This window comes from Lindgomyces ingoldianus (genome assembly GCF_010093535.1).
Source record: "Lindgomyces ingoldianus strain ATCC 200398 unplaced genomic scaffold BDR25scaffold_15, whole genome shotgun sequence".
NCBI lineage: Eukaryota > Fungi > Ascomycota > Dothideomycetes > Pleosporales > Lindgomycetaceae > Lindgomyces > Lindgomyces ingoldianus.
The window spans coordinates 921,401-938,336 of NW_022985176.1; the positions used below are offsets into that span (position 1 = coordinate 921,401).

At 51.4% G+C, this 16,936-nt stretch overlaps 9 protein-coding genes across 9 annotated transcripts; 7 read left to right on the top strand and 2 right to left on the bottom strand.

Annotated features, from left to right (window-relative positions):
- Nucleotides 1-6: 6 nt before the first annotated feature.
- Nucleotides 7-2,668, top strand: BDR25DRAFT_354940 (uncharacterized protein; the record flags this gene model as incomplete). The annotated part of the gene is made up of 8 exons (XM_033695389.1): nt 7-23; nt 60-290; nt 331-582; nt 626-774; nt 809-2,186; nt 2,224-2,381; nt 2,437-2,580; nt 2,607-2,668. 8 exons carry the CDS (start codon nt 7-9, stop codon nt 2,666-2,668), a joined length of 2,391 nt encoding a protein of 796 aa, XP_033547869.1.
- An 832-nt stretch (nt 2,669-3,500) lies between these two features.
- Nucleotides 3,501-4,691, bottom strand: BDR25DRAFT_303580 (uncharacterized protein). The gene is made up of 2 exons (XM_033690027.1): nt 4,514-4,691; nt 3,501-3,677 (listed from the first exon to the last, which is right to left on the bottom strand). Exons 1-2 carry the CDS (start codon nt 4,659-4,661, stop codon nt 3,580-3,582), a joined length of 246 nt encoding a protein of 81 aa, XP_033547870.1. The 5' UTR covers nt 4,662-4,691; the 3' UTR covers nt 3,501-3,579.
- A 1,693-nt stretch (nt 4,692-6,384) lies between these two features.
- BDR25DRAFT_159083 (HSP20-like chaperone) lies at nt 6,385-6,942 on the top strand (the record flags this gene model as incomplete). The annotated part of the gene is made up of 2 exons (XM_033684010.1): nt 6,385-6,590; nt 6,732-6,942. Coding segments are annotated over 2 exons (417 nt in total), but the record flags the coding sequence as incomplete, so codon positions are not given.
- Nucleotides 6,943-7,754: 812 nt separating this feature from the next.
- BDR25DRAFT_393622 (uncharacterized protein) lies at nt 7,755-10,332 on the top strand (the record flags this gene model as incomplete). The annotated part of the gene is made up of 15 exons (XM_033698265.1): nt 7,755-7,790; nt 7,875-7,984; nt 8,028-8,169; nt 8,214-8,248; nt 8,293-8,404; nt 8,451-8,509; nt 8,566-8,659; nt 8,708-8,766; nt 8,798-8,917; nt 8,949-9,012; nt 9,052-9,149; nt 9,252-9,456; nt 9,497-9,757; nt 9,790-9,900; nt 9,940-10,332. The coding sequence occupies 15 exons, from the start codon at nt 7,755-7,757 to the stop codon at nt 9,994-9,996; spliced, it is 1,563 nt and encodes a 520-aa protein (XP_033547872.1). The 3' UTR covers nt 9,997-10,332.
- On the bottom strand, nt 10,047-10,851 carry BDR25DRAFT_223876 (oxidoreductase domain-containing protein; the record flags this gene model as incomplete). Its single annotated transcript, XM_033685128.1, has 2 exons — nt 10,047-10,330; nt 10,383-10,851. 2 exons carry the CDS (start codon nt 10,849-10,851, stop codon nt 10,047-10,049), a joined length of 753 nt encoding a protein of 250 aa, XP_033547873.1.
- Nucleotides 10,852-11,104: 253 nt separating this feature from the next.
- On the top strand, nt 11,105-11,572 carry BDR25DRAFT_29746 (uncharacterized protein). The gene has a single exon (XM_033689005.1). The coding sequence runs from the start codon at nt 11,152-11,154 to the stop codon at nt 11,419-11,421; it is 270 nt and encodes an 89-aa protein (XP_033547874.1). The 5' UTR covers nt 11,105-11,151; the 3' UTR covers nt 11,422-11,572.
- On the top strand, nt 11,272-13,356 carry BDR25DRAFT_261372 (regulator of G protein signaling superfamily). The gene is made up of 3 exons (XM_033686698.1): nt 11,272-11,881; nt 11,930-12,641; nt 12,692-13,356. The coding sequence occupies exons 1-3, from the start codon at nt 11,724-11,726 to the stop codon at nt 12,926-12,928; spliced, it is 1,107 nt and encodes a 368-aa protein (XP_033547875.1). The 5' UTR covers nt 11,272-11,723; the 3' UTR covers nt 12,929-13,356.
- Nucleotides 13,357-13,621: 265 nt separating this feature from the next.
- BDR25DRAFT_334168 (sporulation protein RMD8) lies at nt 13,622-15,902 on the top strand. The gene is made up of 3 exons (XM_033692910.1): nt 13,622-13,732; nt 13,791-15,084; nt 15,138-15,902. Exons 1-3 carry the CDS (start codon nt 13,688-13,690, stop codon nt 15,524-15,526), a joined length of 1,728 nt encoding a protein of 575 aa, XP_033547876.1. The 5' UTR covers nt 13,622-13,687; the 3' UTR covers nt 15,527-15,902.
- Nucleotides 15,903-16,252: 350 nt separating this feature from the next.
- Nucleotides 16,253-16,928, top strand: BDR25DRAFT_325327 (ubiquitin-conjugating enzyme; the record flags this gene model as incomplete). The annotated part of the gene is made up of 3 exons (XM_033692209.1): nt 16,253-16,311; nt 16,387-16,716; nt 16,817-16,928. The coding sequence occupies 3 exons, from the start codon at nt 16,253-16,255 to the stop codon at nt 16,926-16,928; spliced, it is 501 nt and encodes a 166-aa protein (XP_033547877.1).
- Nucleotides 16,929-16,936: the final 8 nt, after the last annotated feature.

Below are 16,936 nucleotides of genomic sequence, written 5' to 3' on the forward strand. Positions count from 1 at the left end.
CGCTGAATGGATCACGGTTGTTTGTGCGTGTGTTGCACACGTCGCCGCCGTGGCCTTAGTGTCTGTTTATTCGCATCGCGGTCGGTGGCGGCGAGCAGCCAGCGCCTTTCCAGAATGCCACGGGCACCGCATGAGGCATCGCGGCCTTGGGCGTCCTCTCTGAGAATGTCACGCCACCGCATATGTGGCCTGATTTATGGCTGGGCGGCGCCGGCCTCGACAGTCTTTGCTTCACTGCTGCTCCAAAATCCGATCAACCGAACTGCGCGCCTGCTTGTCGGTCCCCCAGGGTGCTGCTGGCTTGTTTTCTGCCATCCCTGTGGTCGCAAGCCTAGAACTGCTTCCGGAGGGCCCACCTCCAATGCTGGATACCAACCCAAGACAATCGTCTGCAACTGCCGCCAGCACTTGTGCGAAACACTCCGCCTTGCTCGCTCTCATAAGCGTCCAGTGCCCCCGGCTCGCAGAAGAAAAACTCTTTCGCTCTCCCTCGGCGCTGAATCTCGGTCTTCAGAAAGCTCTCCAACTGCATCAAAGGCTGTGCCTGCGCCGTCGCATTTCCCCACCACGCCGCCGCAGCCTGTTCCCCGAGCTTAAATTGAATTCTCACCGGGACCCCCCAAAGACAGCCACTGGTCAAAGGGAATCCCGACCTTGCCCCCCCCCAGCATTGCTCGTACTCCTGCAGCCGACTATTGGCCTTTCACGTCTATGCTTGGCCGGTCCACATCGGCCGTCCTCCTCCGAAGTCTCCTGAGAAAAGCCTGACTTTGAGTGTCGACTCTCTCAACCACACATCCGCTGATAGTCACCATGTCTCTCAACTGGAACGCTTTCCTCAGTGAAGACCTCAATCTACCAAACGAACAGTGGTCCGACGCCCCACGAACGACGGCTGGCCGCTCATCTGATATGCCAACTTCCAGTGCAACTCGCACTGCAGGTCCAGAGGCTTCGGACTCGAATAACTTCGAGTCTGCCCTCAGCGGAACTACTACCGACCCCTACTTCAACGACAACTTCTTCACCTCCAACGACTACTTCCTCTCCGACCTGGAAGTCCTTCAACCCTTCGGCGACACTATCGGCAGCGGTGGCGAGTCCACTTCTGAATCCTCACCTGAGCCTACTACTGGTATTGCGCTGACCGGTCACACCGTCTTCCAACACGAAACCTCGTCGTCTTCAGCGACCCCGGCCTCGACGTCAACTGGATCGGGATCTAACCAGTCGCCTCCCATGCAATCGACCCATCGTCAACCGCAACGAGCGCAGACTTTCCCCAACCCAACTTACGAGTCTATGTTCCCGAACAGTCTGGACACTGGTTTTGTCGAAGATCTCACCTTCCCCAACGGCCCGACTGGACCCGCCAGCTCCTCAAAAGCAAGCATCGACAACGCGCCAAAGGCTTCTGCAGGAAGCACTACGATCAAGCGAACGAAAGCCGGCAAGCCAGATATCCTGTCTGCCTGTTGGACCTCACCACTGTGCCCAAACCACGACCAAGACGGCCCACCGCCTAATCCAGCAAACTGCGGAGGCGGTTGCGCACCCTTCCTGTTCGCTTCCGAAGATACACTCCCGACCCCAACCGTCGATTCTAATCTGCTCTCTCAAGCTCAAGAGGTGACTGCCGAAGAGGGCATTGTAGAGATTCAGCCTCGCCCAAGGAAGCGAACCGAAAGCGACGCGTCATCATCTGTCGAGCCTCTCGGCCGCCAATTCCCTAACAACAAGAACACCACGGAGATTCGACCAAGGATGAAGAGCGAAGCATCTGGAGATTCGCCCGAGCAGACGCCTCCGCAAGAGGCCGATGATTCGAAACCCAAATCGCGCCGACGCCTCCCACACAACCAAGTCGAGCGAAAATATCGAGAATCGCTCAACACGCAGCTCGACTCCCTTCGTCGGGTCGTGCCAGCACTCCAGCAGAGCCAGCGAGCATGTGATGGTGCTGACATTGAGGACCTACCAACACCATCCAAGCCCAGTAAAGCCGTAGTCCTTGCTTCTGCAACTGCATACATTAAGCAGATGGAGAAAGACAAGAAGAGCCTTGCAGAAGAAAACCAGCTCCTCCGGACGCGCATCAAGGCCCTACAAGCGCTCGTTAAATGCGAAGACTGCAGCCTGATGCAATACGTCATGGACCTAAAGATCAACCAGGCTCAAGTGCAGAAGTGATGCGGTGTTAGAATCGCATGCATGGACGTACAGGTACTGGGCTTTCACGGCGCTTCTTGTAGATGCATTTCTCCTCTCTCTCATACCCCTTTTGTACCTTGGGCTTACGACTCATTTTCATGGCGTTTCTCGAATGGGTGTGGCGGGTTGGCTTGCCTGGATAGCCGATTATTCATCATTTGCGTTGCTTGGTGATGGATGGATGATCATGGAAACCGAAAAAGTGCTTGATCGCCTCTGTTTAAGAGGCTTTGACCTTCTGGGCGGGAAATGTGGAATTGCTATCGGCTTTTGATGGCGCGGTCGGTGTTGCGTTTGCTTTCGCCTGGCCTTCCCCAAGTCACGACACTCTGCGTTTTCTCCTTTCTCTTCTCCCCTACGATGCGATGCGTGCGGTCTATTTCCATGGGCGGTAGATGAAGGTGTTGCAATGGACATTGCGATATTGGTGGCTGACGGTTGGGGTTTGTTGCGATAGGCGCTCAAGGCGTTTAGAGGCGAAATTCTCATGCATACCCACTAGCATGTATACGCTGGGTATATTGGGAGGTCTGGCGTCTGGCGCGATTTTCTGGAGTGGGAATCTTTTGTCGACTTTTTCGACTTATTTTTCTTTGGTCGTGTATTTTCGGTGCCCGTAGATGAAACGGTCATTTTTCCTCTGCATAAAAGACCTGGATTGTAGGCGTGGTATGTGAGTATGGAGACGAGGGTAGGCGCAAAGATGATTATGAAAAGGTAATGAATAAGCTTGAAGATTAGAGCCTAGGAGGCCAAGCCATTAAATATTGCAGACAAACAGACAGATAGCCTCCGGTGTTCTGCATGATACAGTACATGATATCCCCTGAACATATCAAACCAAGCCAAAGTCAACCCTAAGGGGAAGGGGGGGTGCGATGTGCACATACGAAGAAGTAGAGGAAATTCAATCTCACCGGCTCAGAAGATGGTCAGCATCGCCTTCTCTCCCCATTAACTTGCTTGCTCCTACTCCATGTCCGTAATCTTGTCTTGAGTATCTGGTTGTATGCCTTTTTGTGAATGCTGGCCTTTTCTTGAGCCTTCGATCAAGGAAGGGGTTATTACAGTAATTGTATGCATGTGTGTATGCCGTGTGCGCCAAACTCCGAATGCATATGCTCTCGTTTCTCATTGCTGATCGTTCGTTCGTCTAAGTTTCTCGTATCTTTCATCTTTGCATTCTCTTGGGTACTGTACTCCCAGCCCACGACTCGATTCGACTCGGCGGTGGCGGCGGCGGCGGTGCTTCACAGTTTTCCTAAAGGAAGGAGAAGACTGGAAGCATGTTGTCAGCCTGAAGCATGTATTCAGGCTTTAGAGTTTCGGTCGAACTGGTCGTGGTCGCTGGGATAATGGGCTAGGGAGCTAATGATCTCCGCAGTGTGAGCCGGGAGTCGTCTCCCGATGTCGATCGTCGGTGTCGTGGGATTCGTGACACGATGCCATGACGTGGTGTGGATCTTCTAGAAGGGAAAGGCGTCAGCCTAGGATACTCTAACTAAATGCTTTTACTCATATGCCCAATGTGCTCTCATGTCCCGGATTAGTGATAGGCTGCGCAGGTTTCATGTTTTCAGTCCTAGTCCCAGGTCGTGTATTTGTGTGTATATTCAACGTCCAGAAAGAGTCCTAGATCGAGGTGAGGCGAGGAGGGGTATGGAGATGATGCTCGAGGTATCTAACGAGGCAGGTGAGGTATAAGGAGGGTGGAAGCAATGACAAGATCCTCGGTCGTGCAATGCAGAGAAGGAACAAAACTCGGCGAGGGCGGGGGAAATTTGAAAGAAGGTACAAGCAAGGCTGCGATAATAGTCGAACTCGTTGGTACTGGGGGAGGGTGTAAGGCAAACGAGGTTGGAAAGGAATCCGGAAAGAGATCGTAGGTATCGATGCATCGACGCTGCAACGCTGGAGAAGTTCATGGGGAAGGGAGGACACTTATCAATCGGACTACCACCGTACACCGGAGATTTCGACATTCGACATTTAACAACGACGCGCTCTTTTCACCAGACCAGACCAGATAAGACAATACAAGATACGGACAAGCGATGACGAAGGATCAAAGGACACGACCGCACGAGGATCGCTGATAACTCGCAAAAGACGACCATGAGGATCATAACGGACAGGCAGAAGACGACCGCACGAGGATCGTGAAAGACGACCATGAGACGACCACACGAGGGTCGTAGTAAAGAACTCGCAACAGACGACCACACGAGGGCCGTAAAACAGTAAAAAGGGATGGAGGCTGAGCAAGCAAATCAGCAGGGGGAGAGGAGAGGGATATACTTACGCAGTTCACACTGGATGGTGCCCTTGGGCCACATTGGGCCGTCCCACCGATCCCATCCTTCCTCGTAGGAAGTAATATGGGCCTTTTCTTGCTCGAAGGATTCTTCGGCCGGAGTGAGCTTCTTGGTGGATGATTGGGAGGTGCTCATTTCAAGTATTTGTTGCGCAGTGTATGGGTCGTAAGATACCATAAACAGGTTTGATTTGAGGGAGATAGTAGGGGTGATAGATTGACGGTAGTTGTGCTCGGTATGCTAGAATGATATTGGTTTGGATGGATGTATGCTTCTGTATTACTTGATGCAATGAAGAAAGAAGACTCGAGTCCGACCCATCCAAGATACAGTTTATATACTCACACACACCATTGTTCCACGTAACTGTTAGGATGATCATGAGCGTGCAAATCAGCCTCACATCTCACCTCCATCTGTGTCTCAACCCACTCATCGTGTCTGGCTCTCCCCATGTGCCAGTGCAAAAATAACGGCAACAGCCTACCTTTTGCTCACGCCGATACAACCCGAGTCGAGAACTTCTGACCCTCAGCTTAGGGGACTACTGAACCTAATCAATTTCCAGGAGATTCGTTGCTGACTTATTCCTCAAACCCGGATTCTGCAACGGCATTTCAAGATTCTTGGAATGCTGGCTGCGGAGTGATTGGTGTGGAGGCGGGAGATGGTGGTGCCATCGAGTGTTCCCGAAGGGCATTGTCACGCCACGTTTCCGAGCTCACTCGCCACATTTCGCGAACCCCTCAACATCACGATACGGCACCTCACCTCCGGGCATGCCACATCTCATGTATCTTGATTTTTCGAACATATGATCGGAAATTACAGGGTACCTCGCCCTCAGAATCCTCAGATGTGGCGGAGGCACAAACATAGTCAAGAACTACCGTCGGTAGCCTCCGCGACGAACCGTTGGAAGTCGGTTTTTATCCGCTACAGCTGGTGAGCCTCACGCCACGGGAGGGGGCATATGGCATTGTGTCCAGATGGAGAGATTATGGGCACAGAGGGTGCGAGTGTAGTGAGATCACCTTACGTGAGGGCAAGCAGTGTGCTACTCCTATCGTTCATCGTGGCTACTTAAAAAGGAGGTATGCAAAATTCTGAGCCACATTACATTATTGTACTCTTTGGCGAAGTGCTCTTGAACTTTTGTGACTGCACTACGTTGTCAAGCAGAGGAGATAGACTTTCTCCCTCGTTGTCCCCTTCACAACTACTCACTTCATTCACCGTCGCTTATCTGCGGTATTCCACGTTTGGACCACCGACCATCTACGCTTGAGTTAGTCCTCCAACGACACTGGTCAGTATTGGACTCTCTCTTGCGACTATCAGTCTATCGTCCGGAATACCTCAAGAGGAATCTGGACCCAATCCTTAAGCCGGGGTGTCAACGCTTAGGCAAAACACACAACTCTCCCAACGGGAGAAATCAAAAAGCTCACCCCTGAATTGCTTACATACCGCCGCAACGTCACCCTCACCGCGCAGACACGCGCGCTCCCCCTCAGCCCCGGGACTGAGCCGGCGGGACCTCTCCAACCACCCACACTCGAACTCCACCTCGAGATCTGCGTTTAACATGTCGCCGTTCCCGAACCTGCTTCACCCCACACACACTCCTTCATTCACACCTCAGCAGAACCCCCAGCAATTACCCACCCCACCAAGCCAGCAGCAGCAGCCGCCGCCGCAGCAGCAGCCGCAGCACCCACCACAGCCCCACCGACCACTACGCTTCCTCGCGCAGATCCTCTCCCCCTATGACCTTACCCACTCCAGTCTCCCTCCCCATCCAACGCCTTACCCGCTCCACCCCTCAGCACCCCAACACTCACCCACGAATCCTCTGTCCCGAAGCGGCCACCGTCACAACCACCACAATATCCTAGCGCCAGACTTTGACGTCCGCGAAACTGAGCGCGCCTACTTCCTCGAAGGTGAATTCCCAGGGATACGCGATCGAGAGAGCGTACGACTGGAGTGGGTGGACTGCCGAACCCTTGCCATCGAAGCTAAAATCGTACGGGTCGAGCTAGAAAATGAATGGGGAGGCTTGTATTTCGGCAGTGGTGTCGCCTCGCCCGTGAAGAAGGAAACACATACCCCCAGGGAAGATAGAGAGATGACGGACGCCTTGCCTGCTGGCCAAGATGTTGATGGTGGGCCGCTGTGCCGTGAGGCCGAGATCGAGCGGAGGAAATTGGCAGAGGCGGAGGGCCAGAAGGGTGCTGCACCCGTAGTTAGAGAGTGGTTGAGTGAGAGGAGGGTGGGTCATTATCAGCGCACGTTTACGTTTCCCGCGGACGTAGAGGCGGGCGGTGTGAGGGCGAGGTTGGGGCAGGGCTTGTTGAGGATTTTGGTGCCAAAGCTTAGAGAGAGGACGATGCAGGCTAAGAAGGTAGAGGTCGAGGATGCGGAGTAATCTAGAGCGGTTCAGGGACCAGTCTGAAGTGGATGAAGGGGAACGATATGGAGTTTAGAGTTTGGTAAATTTGGGTGGGTTGGTATTCCTATAGGTGGCTTTCATGCTGCTATCTGGGTTGAGAGGGAGGGCTATATTCTTCTAGATATTGCTGTGGCTGACGTAGGCAACTGCCACGTCATGTTGCACTTCCAATTTTTATAGTAAAAATTCGAAGCCTTCAAAGTTTGCTTCGTTTGAAACTTGTTCAAGGAAATGTTTGTAAAGATGTAAGGAGGGGATCGCTTTGAGATATGGTTTATGGTTCGGGTATATTGGCAGACATTGTAACACTGTTTTGGTGTCAACAGTGCCCTCAGAGTCTCCGCAATGTCCTTTCATCACTCTGGCATGGTTCGAAAGGGTTGGCTCCTACATTTGAAATGAGGATTCTTACCAGATCTCTAATCCAAAAAGTATTCGAACGACTTCATTCTAAGATCTTGGGTTGCCCACTTATACGGTCGGTCTTGCCTCGTCAAACTGAAGAGATATAGCAGCGAGCCCTAGTGCGACCATTGGCGATTTTGGTGCCTCATTAACAGTATCCGTATTCTTGACAATTTTGAGTACTTTGAAACTTCTTCAGCAGGTTCTAAGCATCTATTTCGACGGCCAGGCGGAGGAAGATAGTTTCGTAGTAGCGGGAGAGGATGGCATACCTAGGGTCCCGAATGAGCTTGAAGTAAGCGGCTCGCCCTAGAGGGTTCATCGTGAGTGATCTAAACAACGGAAGGGAAATGCATCTATAACCAATTATGTACCTCAGATTATCTCACTCTGAGACAAAGGAGGTGGGAGCGGTCCTTGAACAGCCTTAGTGCTGAAGAAGAGGAATAAACGCGTCCACCAAGACACAAGAAAGGTTCGTCCCATAGGATATATTCCTACTTCGAAAGGTAATAATATTCTCAAAAAATATGACAGGAGAACCCAGTGAAACTAGTGGTCAAGTCAGTATCAAGGTGTTCGGGGTCATCTTTGGTGAGTAACTGACCGCAAACAAACGCTCGGATCTCTACGTATTTCAGGTTCTCAAACAGAGGAGCCTTTTACTGCCTGAACCTAGGAGCCTTCATATACGAAGGCGTTATTGAGCAACACACATTGGAAGCTACCAGAGTGAATCAGCCAGAACTGAAGGAGTTGCTTTGCGGGGAGATGTCATTGGCCGTCAAAAGAAAGAATCCTGAGCTGCAAACACTCGGCGGACAGAGTTAAATGTTGACTCTCCTCCTCCATGTTCGAAGCTGTATGCAGAAATAGTAAGGGTAACTGACATGTCAATCCGGGAAGAGCTTCTCGAATGATACCCAAAAGAGTTGTATGGCCTTCTTCGTTAGTTCCTCCGAATACCGGGATTCGAAGTTTATCTAAGTTGATAATTGCGGTCGCTAGGAGACAAGGCGTGGGAGAGGGTAATATTCAGCCACGAAGTCGTTCTCGCGCTTTAGATTCTTGACATTAACATTAGAGTCCTTGATTACGATGACAAAGACCTGGATGACTCCTTGTAAGGGTTGTGGAGACCCCCGGACCGTTCGCACTGCTTACGCTAAACTCTCGAAGTTGGTTGGTATTTATCGGGAAGCATTCGTTTCAAGAGATGGTGGACGTCATTGAGGTTGAAATCAATTTCGTATCGAACGCGAATAGTCTCAAGGTTCGGGGGATTGCTAAGTAAAGCAGCCATCTTCTACTGATCGTCCAGGCCAGGAACTCTTTTCTGTCGTTTAAAATACTCGCTGGGGGCATGTTTGAGTCGATCTTGTTGATACCAGCCAATACCCATGTTGCCAAGTGATCTTGGGAGTTATGAGTGTATTTCAAATGGTGTTCCTATTGGGTTTTCGCTGAAGATAGCTGCTCCAAAAGTGAGAGTCCGTATATGGGTTCTGAAAGCCTGGCGGGAGGCCATATGGTACAGTGATTGATTAGTCGGATGCATGAAGCATTCTTGTTAGAGAAATCACTGAACCTAGGCCATTTTCTACACTTTTGCTGGGGAAATGCAGGGTTAGGATATTTAGGAGATCTCCGCGAAGCTGGAGCTAGACCTCTTGCGGCTTCGATAAGGGCACCCACACAAACTTCGAGAAATTTAAGGAGCAGTTGGTTCATGCAATTGGTTGTGTTACCGAGTTAAGGAACAAGTGAGGGCTACGGTAGAGGGATAAGGGACAAAACAAGAAAATTTGTATAAGATGAGTCTCTGGCGGGCGTTTGATGATGGTTAATCATCAAAGGTTAGTGAGTGGTCTTTGCGTGAAATTAGACGTTACACAAACACTGAATCGCCCACAAGCCAGTCAGAAGGCTAGAGGTGAAGGTGATGGAGTGGTGTATGAGTGGAGCGGAAAATCGTTCCGCCTAGCGTCTCCACTAGTGCCAAGCTACAAAACCAAAGCTCTCCGACCTGTGCTATCTTTTCTCTTCAACGGCCCGCCTTACCAATGCTGCGTTTCTTTGCTCACATACAGACGCTGATACTCTCACCCAGTGCGAGACGCAGTTGTCCATACATGCAAATGAGAAATTCGGAGTAATCTTCACCTCTTTTTGTCATCTCGCTCTGCGAACTCTGACATCACTGCCCGTGAGGGCCTGGCGTGACTCACGTCTGCATTTGGCATCAGAAAGTCCAGGGCCCATAAGCAAAAGTGTTTCCCCTCGGGGTAGCATTTGCGCGATCTGGTGTCCCTATGGGAGTCGGTGCGAAGATCGTGTGCCTCAGTCTCGAGAGAGCTGGAGCGACACCATAGTGCAATACGCAGCGTACTCGACCTCTAGTAGCTCAAGCGAAAGAGTGAAGGTATCATTCGATTCCGATTACTCTGGTGGGGCGGGCCGTTCACAATTTATCATCTTTTTGTAAGTACCACGAGTTCATTCGATTACTCAAGGGTCCAAAGGATACTGCTAATGAATTAAATCCGCCACGAGCTTTCATTCGACCCTCTAAACACCCACAACATGAGGCTATGGCATGCCAACTGCTAGAAGATGCCCTCACAAGCTTTGAGCAGAGCCCCCACCGTCAGACGAAGACTCTACTTTTCTAGCGCATACATTATGTCGGTCCTCATTGTCAACTTTGTCCCTGACACGACATCGTCGCCCGAATGGAGGAGCCCTCGATGTTGAAACAGCAGTACCCGTCCAGATTTTGGTACCACATCCATTCGCCGCCTCATATCGTACGAGTGGAACGTGGTCGCTCCTCCTTTAAGTGGCGCCTGGCCTGGCTTGCCTTCGGCATCGTTGAGATACAGATGCAGTGTGAAATTTGACCGCTCGGTGCGGTCAGGCGTTTCATAGGTTCCATCAGAGTGGGCTATCCCTGCTTAGAAAGGGACAGTTTCTTTGTTCGTTCATTATCTACGTACCTCTGAAGAATTCACCACCTGTGTACTTTAGAAATCTCATTCGCTCGTTCAAACGCGTTACTTTCCACACTTCGTTTCTCCTTGCGGGCACAGGACCTGTGACGTCGGCCCAATTCTGCAGCCGTTGAATCTCAGGCACTGCGGCCTCAATCCGCGCCCAGATCTTTGCGACTATTTCGTGGCTATCCCATATGATACGGCCACAGTTGCGGATGTCATCATACAATGCCTGCATGCCTCCGCCGATATTCACCAGGGCTCGCTCCCATTTTGCATCTGTAGTTGCTTCTGCGGCAGCGACGAGCATGTCACATTCCTCCTCAGACAGGACACCATCTAGGACAACAGCCCACAGGCCATCATATTCAGGAAGGCCGCCTTCTTTGAAATTGACGGTAGACTTGGTCAGGTTCGGCGCTGGCTCATCGAGGAAGCCCTCGGGCAAAGTGAAATTTTTATTGGTGTCCATGGTCGCTCAGGGAGAGATTGTTGGGAGGGGTAGGATGGGATGAATTCTTGTAGAGCGAGTAATAGCAGCAGCAAGGTAATTCATCAAGATGGGATCAGAATCAAACTTATATTTTTGCGGCAAGACCTTTTATGGCTGTTGCCTGAGGGCAGTGCTGAGGCTACCCGAGTTGGCTGTGCCGTAGGGGATATAAAGAGTCATATTTCAGGATTTTGAGGGACACTCAGCGTAGACGCCCATTGACTGCTTTCACCATGTATTTCTGCAGCTGCATCAATAAAGCTTCGCCATAGGAATCGCATGATGATCAGCGGCGTTGCTGGTCCAGTTTCAGCATCCCTGCAATGTTCCGCAGCCCAGTTTGATTTGACCCTTTCCGGGTTGCTGCATCACCTCCGACTCAATCTAGCACTCTCTCTCCACAACGTCAACCACAACGCCCAATATTCACAATCTGTATCCTTTGGCATCGCGAGTAGTTGCTTTGCAATTGGCAACTTGTACTCAGCCCCACTGCGCTGGTCGCGCGACATATGCGCCCCCTTCAAGCCACCCGCTCGTTTCCATTGATCGCGCCAAGACATTCGACTTCGAAGCTCATTTCCCAACTTCACTGTCGACACAGCTCCATTGGACTGTCACTACTTAGCCAGAATTTCACGCAAAGCTTCACATCGCCTCCTCTTGTTTACCTACTGCTTCTGTGCGCCGTCCAGTCGTCCCCGCGCCGCTGCCGCTGCCGCCATAGCAAACCAGCGCTTCGCGACCTCCGCTCCTGCGACTGAACTGGGAGTCCGAATCTCTCATTCACCCTCGCTTTTGAACCAGCCGTTACACTCTTCCTTCTATCGCGAACCCCACGGTGCCTCGATATGGCGTCCGAATCGCATGCTCCTTTGGAGCTCAACCGAAACCGATTCCCCAATCTGTTCGAGGTCCTGAGTCGCAAGACAGTCGCTCCCCTAGACCTTTTCTCCTTCTATATCTACATGCGAGACCAGCAGCGATCGGTAGACTACCTGGACTTCTGGTATGCTTTCAACTAGGGCATTAGATTTACTGGCTGATCACTCTGTAGGCTTGACGTGTCGCAACATCTCCAACTATGTCGTTTGTACGTCCGACGCCTGCACCGGTCGGTGATCGAAGACACACCGGAAATAGAGAAGAACAGCAAGCGGTCATCATACATTTTAGATAATGCTGGAGAGGGTCCGTCCGGTGAGAAGGGGAACGTTTCTGACCAGAGACTTTCTGCTTTTCTGCGGTCCGATCAGGGCAGTCGGCAGCATTCCCCGCAGAATAGCCATGGTAGCAATCGCTCGACACACTCAACGCCAGGCCGTGAGCGACCTCCCCGACCAAGCTTCATGGACAACAATTCACCGGGCGGCGACTCCAGCTCACCAGGCCAGAATTCATCTGCCGAGAATGTTCCGAAGCGCGAGGATTTGCGTGCTTCAGCCGAGAAAATCCTGTATACTTATCTTCTGCCAGGATCAGAACGGGAAATAATCATACCCCAAAGCATCCTCCATGACGTGCAGGAGGCTATCGAGGGCCCTGACCAGCGTAGCGACCCGGAGCTGTTCGATGCTGCTAAAGACTACGTCTTCCAAGCCATGGAGCGTGACGCTTTCCCGGGGTTTCTCCAGAGCAAAGGACTCGGTAATCTTGTTCCTCAGAGTATGATGATGCGTCTGATCATTGGTCTCATCAGCTTCTTCGCAGCTGTTTGGACGGCATTCATTCTCATCTTCCTCAACAAGTCTCGGGCAACTAGGTGCTGGGTAAGCTACCTTATTGTAAATTTTATTGAGACTGAAATTGACCATGCCAGCTTATCCTCCCGTTCACGGTTGCGATTTACTTCATCTTCACGCACCAGTACATGCTGGATCCCATCTTTGCCTTGCTTGGCTTCAGCGAGTATACCTGGATGGACTTCAACAAAATTCGAGAGCCGTTCGTCAAGAAGACGCTTCGCAAACGATCGTTCATCATCCTCTCGATGTTTCTTCTCGCTGACGCAGCTACCTGCTGTCTGTTCATCTTTGTGCCTGGGAAACGTCTCTGAAGGTAACAAGGTGTTGCCACATCCAAAGCTCTTTATTTAATGTCCAACTGCACTTGGAGGAGATGGAGTTATGGACAAATTTATTTAGGCTGAGCTCCGCTGCCTCCCAATGGAATGCATGTTCAATGCTTCAAGGTGTGTGGTTTTGCGTCACATTTCCCTTATCTGCCAATCTGCCTGCCCGCCTACCCACCTGCCCACCCACCTGCCCACCTGATCCTTCCCATTATATGTACTGTCGATTTCGTGACATGGATTGTGGAATGGAAGGGGATGGAGTTTTTTCAGAGGAACTGGAATTCAAGGTTAAGAAACAAGAACAAGGGGGTTTGTTTAAGGGGTAGCTGGCTCTTTTGTTGGATTCATTACATGACTTGGCAGCTTTCTGAGCGAGTCGTTTTGGAATTCCCCCGGTCTGCACAATAGCGACATGGCTATAGTTTACAAGTGGAACAATTTTCCAGATAGTATTGCTCTACTTTAGTGATAGGCTGGGATCGTATCCTAGCTGCGAATTGGTCTATAAAGCTTCGAATGAGTTTTGCCATGAATACGCCTTCGCTTGCTGCGCCAATTTCTGTTCAATGGCCATGGACGTGAAATCGGTCCATGCAAGTGTCACGAGTAGTGAATAAGGCCAAGCCATGACGTCCGAAGCTAGAACTTCAAGAACAATGCCGCAGCGTCTGAACATGCCACTCTATGACAACTCCACAACATCAATAGCCCGAGCTACCCGCTCCCCACATTCATTTAATCATGAGTGCGACCACGACAAAAAGCAAAAGGGGGCCGACGGTGTTGGTATGCCAGCTGCACAGGCCTCGCAAGCTTCTTAGGAGCTGCACTAATTGGATCCCAGATGACAGATGCTCGGGATCCAAATCCACGACTTTCGCCACGAATGCCCGTCCTACGGCCCGGGGCGAAACTTATATCGGTTGACAACATCCTCCAATATGCTTCGGACATCCCGTCGCAGCAACGACGCGGCCCTCCGAATCAGCGTCCCCTCATACACACTCGTACACCCAGCGGCCGCCATCCACTCGACCCAAAGCTCTCCGGTCGCCTCATTCCCCAACATATTCCGACGCGCTCGAGCAAACTCAGTGAGAAGCTAGTGCTTCTGCCTGAGGCCGTCGTGGAAGCGGATGATGAGAAGGGAATTTTTGATGAGGATGATGAAGCGCCGCCCAAGGATGAGGATCTGCAGAGGAGGAGCGTAACGGGTGGGTTGAAGGATAAGAGCTACGCGGAACGGTTGCCCAAGGCGAGGAGAGCAGAGAAGTTGGCTAGGGTCACGGCGTATTGCACGGCGCAGGCATACAAGATGAAGAGCACCGCCGAGTTTGTCAAGACCCAGCATAATGCGAGGACGAAGTTGTATGACGATTGCTTGTACACAGTCTATCATTTACCGTTGTTGCCGGGGAGCGATGGGTATAGAGTCAGGAGTAGTCCAGCGCTGAAGAGTCCTGGTGGGAAGACGGTGCTCGATGAAGAGATTGAGAGGAACGAGCAGAGAGAGTATCATGAGGGGTATTTTGGGGATGCCGAACAGTACAGCATTCGAGGTGGAGAGGAAGAAAGTCCAGGCCAGAGTCCCCACGACCGGCCCCAAAATGAGGAGCAGGGGGAACATTCGTCGGATTCTTCACGCAGGGAATCGATAGAGGATGGTGCTCCACCCCGGGTTCCACCAAACGCCCTCTCATTTGGTGAAATGTTTGTCTTTTCATACGGCGTCGTAGTGTTCTGGAATTTCACCGAACGACAAGAAAAGGATATCCTCGCAGATCTGACGTTCTCCACTTCCTCAACTGGCATATTACTGGCTACGCGACCCCTGAGCGAAGCGGACTTTGAGACTGAGGAGTTCCATTTCGAGTATAACCCAGATATTCCTAGGCCCAGAGTGTTCAACGACATGATCACATTGAAAAGTGGAGATCACATGATCAAACTTGCCATGAGCCATGCGATTGCTCAAAGCACGAAACTAAGTCTGTTTGAGGAAGGCATGTCACGGACGATGCTACAAGCGCAATATATACCTAAACGGCTGGCATTAACTGGAAAGCTGGGGATGGGGAGAACGGAGGTGGTCAAGATGATAGGGCAGTTATTCACCAGCCGGGTGGATGTTAACCTTTGTAACTTGCACCTCAGATTCCTACTCAATCTGGATAACACTGATATATTCCAGCGTCCAACATGCTCGATACGCCGAACTTCTTCTGGGAGTCAGAACCCACACTCCACCCGCTGTACACGGCCGTCCGCGAATACCTCGAAATCAAACCACGCATCCAAGTTCTGAACGAACGGTGTCGTGTGTTCCTCGACCTAGGCGAGATTCTCTCGGACTCGATATCCGACAAGAAAATGACGCGGATCACGTGGATCATCATTGTGCTCATCGTCCTCAGCATCTGTGTCACTTGTCTAGAGGTGCTGCTGAGATTTGCAATACTTCACAGCAAAGGAAAGGCCACAGACGTGGTGGGGAAGCCGGCCATCGCGGGACCGAGTCTGCTGTTTGGGAGAACCTTAATATGGACGGTAAAAACCGCGAGATCAAGAATTGCCGGATAGGGATATGTAGTTCTGAGTTGTGGGTTGCATAGCGTCGGAGTTCTACACACACGTTCGTCTATTTCCTCCTTATTCATAGCCTACAGCAGACTTGATAGCTACTTTTCTTCGGAAACGCCTTCCGTGTCATTTCAATCATTATCACTCACTCTCACCCGAGAGCCCTCGCCTTCACCCGCCCTCATACCATCGAAACCGAGGCCCAAGATTTACTCAATCCGGAACGCGGTTTGTTCTGGTTCCTGTTTGATGAGCAGGGGCATTAAAACGCCTCTTATTACACATGCTAAATTGGTTGCACATTTTCCAGCCCTTCCCCAAATACTGCCAGCCCAGTTTTCGAGGCAGTGCCTGTATCAAGAATCGCGAATCTGACACGGGACGATTGGTGGGGGAGGGGGGGGTTGCGGCGATCTGTGTGCCAACGGCTGTGCGACGCGGGAACGCGGTTGAAGTCTCGCGTAACTTCGCGCTAGTGCTGTTTTGAGGCGGTGGGTGTGGTTGCTGGGGCGTGTTTGGCGGGAGCGTGGCTGCAGCGAAACACAACACATGAGCTTGCGCTTCCGTCCCAACTGAGTTCCAATCTCAACAACAACCTCTTCACCTTTATTCTCCTTCCTCCGGCTTTTTGCTTTTCAGGTGTGCGTCTTGGGTATTCTATCCGCGCGCATTATTTCAACGGCCTTACTTCATCGAGAACAGTCGGAGACATTGGAGAACGGCAATATGGCGCTTTCGTCTGGAACTGCTCCAAATGGCGCCCGCGGTCAAACCGTCGCTCAGCGGTATGCATGCACACCCATTGCCCTCACATCTCTCTTTCTACACTTAGCAGCTAACATCGCACCTTCTCCAACAAGTCTGCAGAAAGAGCTCATGGACCTCATGACTAAGCCAACCCCGGGCATCACTGCCTTCCCGGACGATGAGAACATGACCATCTGGACCGCCACTATCGAGGGCCCTCCCGACACTCCCTACGCTGACCTGACTTTTAAGCTCTGGATGAAGTTCGCTGACACTTATCCCTACACCCCTCCACGCGTACTCTTCAAGACGCCAATCTACCACCCCAACGTCGACTTCTCTGGTCGCATCTGTCTCGACATCCTCAAGGACAAGTGGAGCGCCATCTACAATATCACGAGCGTGCTTCTGAGTCTGCAGAGCCTGTTGGGCGAGCCGAATACGTATGAATTCTTTTATCGTTGCTTCGCACCACACCACACCCTACCTCGCTACGCTACTTGTCTATCTAAGTTTTAGCAGCGTACTAATTCGCTCGTATAGTTCGAGTCCGCTGAATGGCCAGGCTGCTGAGCTCTGGGACAAAGACCAAGAGGAATTCAAGCGCCATGTCCTAGCCCGCCATAAGCAGCCTGAGGAGCTAGATGCTTGTTAATCGGATCT

Bases quoted from the DNA above. Each gene is read 5' to 3' on its own strand.
- BDR25DRAFT_303580 (XM_033690027.1), bottom strand. From the start codon at position 4,661: ATGAGCACCTCCCAATCATCCACCAAGAAGCTCACTCCGGCCGAAGAA. The intron at 3,678-4,513 runs GTAAGTATATCC...TTTCCCTTCTAG, and splicing joins CACCATCCAGTGTGAACTGC to AAGATCCACACCACGTCATG.
- BDR25DRAFT_29746 (XM_033689005.1), top strand. From the start codon at position 11,152: ATGATGATCAGCGGCGTTGCTGGTCCAGTTTCAGCATCCCTGCAATGT.
- BDR25DRAFT_261372 (XM_033686698.1), top strand. From the start codon at position 11,724: ATGGCGTCCGAATCGCATGCTCCTTTGGAGCTCAACCGAAACCGATTC. The intron at 11,882-11,929 runs GTATGCTTTCAA...ATCACTCTGTAG, and splicing joins GTAGACTACCTGGACTTCTG to GCTTGACGTGTCGCAACATC. The intron at 12,642-12,691 runs GTAAGCTACCTT...TGACCATGCCAG, and splicing joins CTCGGGCAACTAGGTGCTGG to CTTATCCTCCCGTTCACGGT.
- BDR25DRAFT_334168 (XM_033692910.1), top strand. From the start codon at position 13,688: ATGAGTGCGACCACGACAAAAAGCAAAAGGGGGCCGACGGTGTTG. The intron at 13,733-13,790 runs GTATGCCAGCTG...ATTGGATCCCAG, and splicing joins AAAGGGGGCCGACGGTGTTG to ATGACAGATGCTCGGGATCC. The intron at 15,085-15,137 runs GTAACTTGCACC...GATATATTCCAG, and splicing joins CCGGGTGGATGTTAACCTTT to CGTCCAACATGCTCGATACG.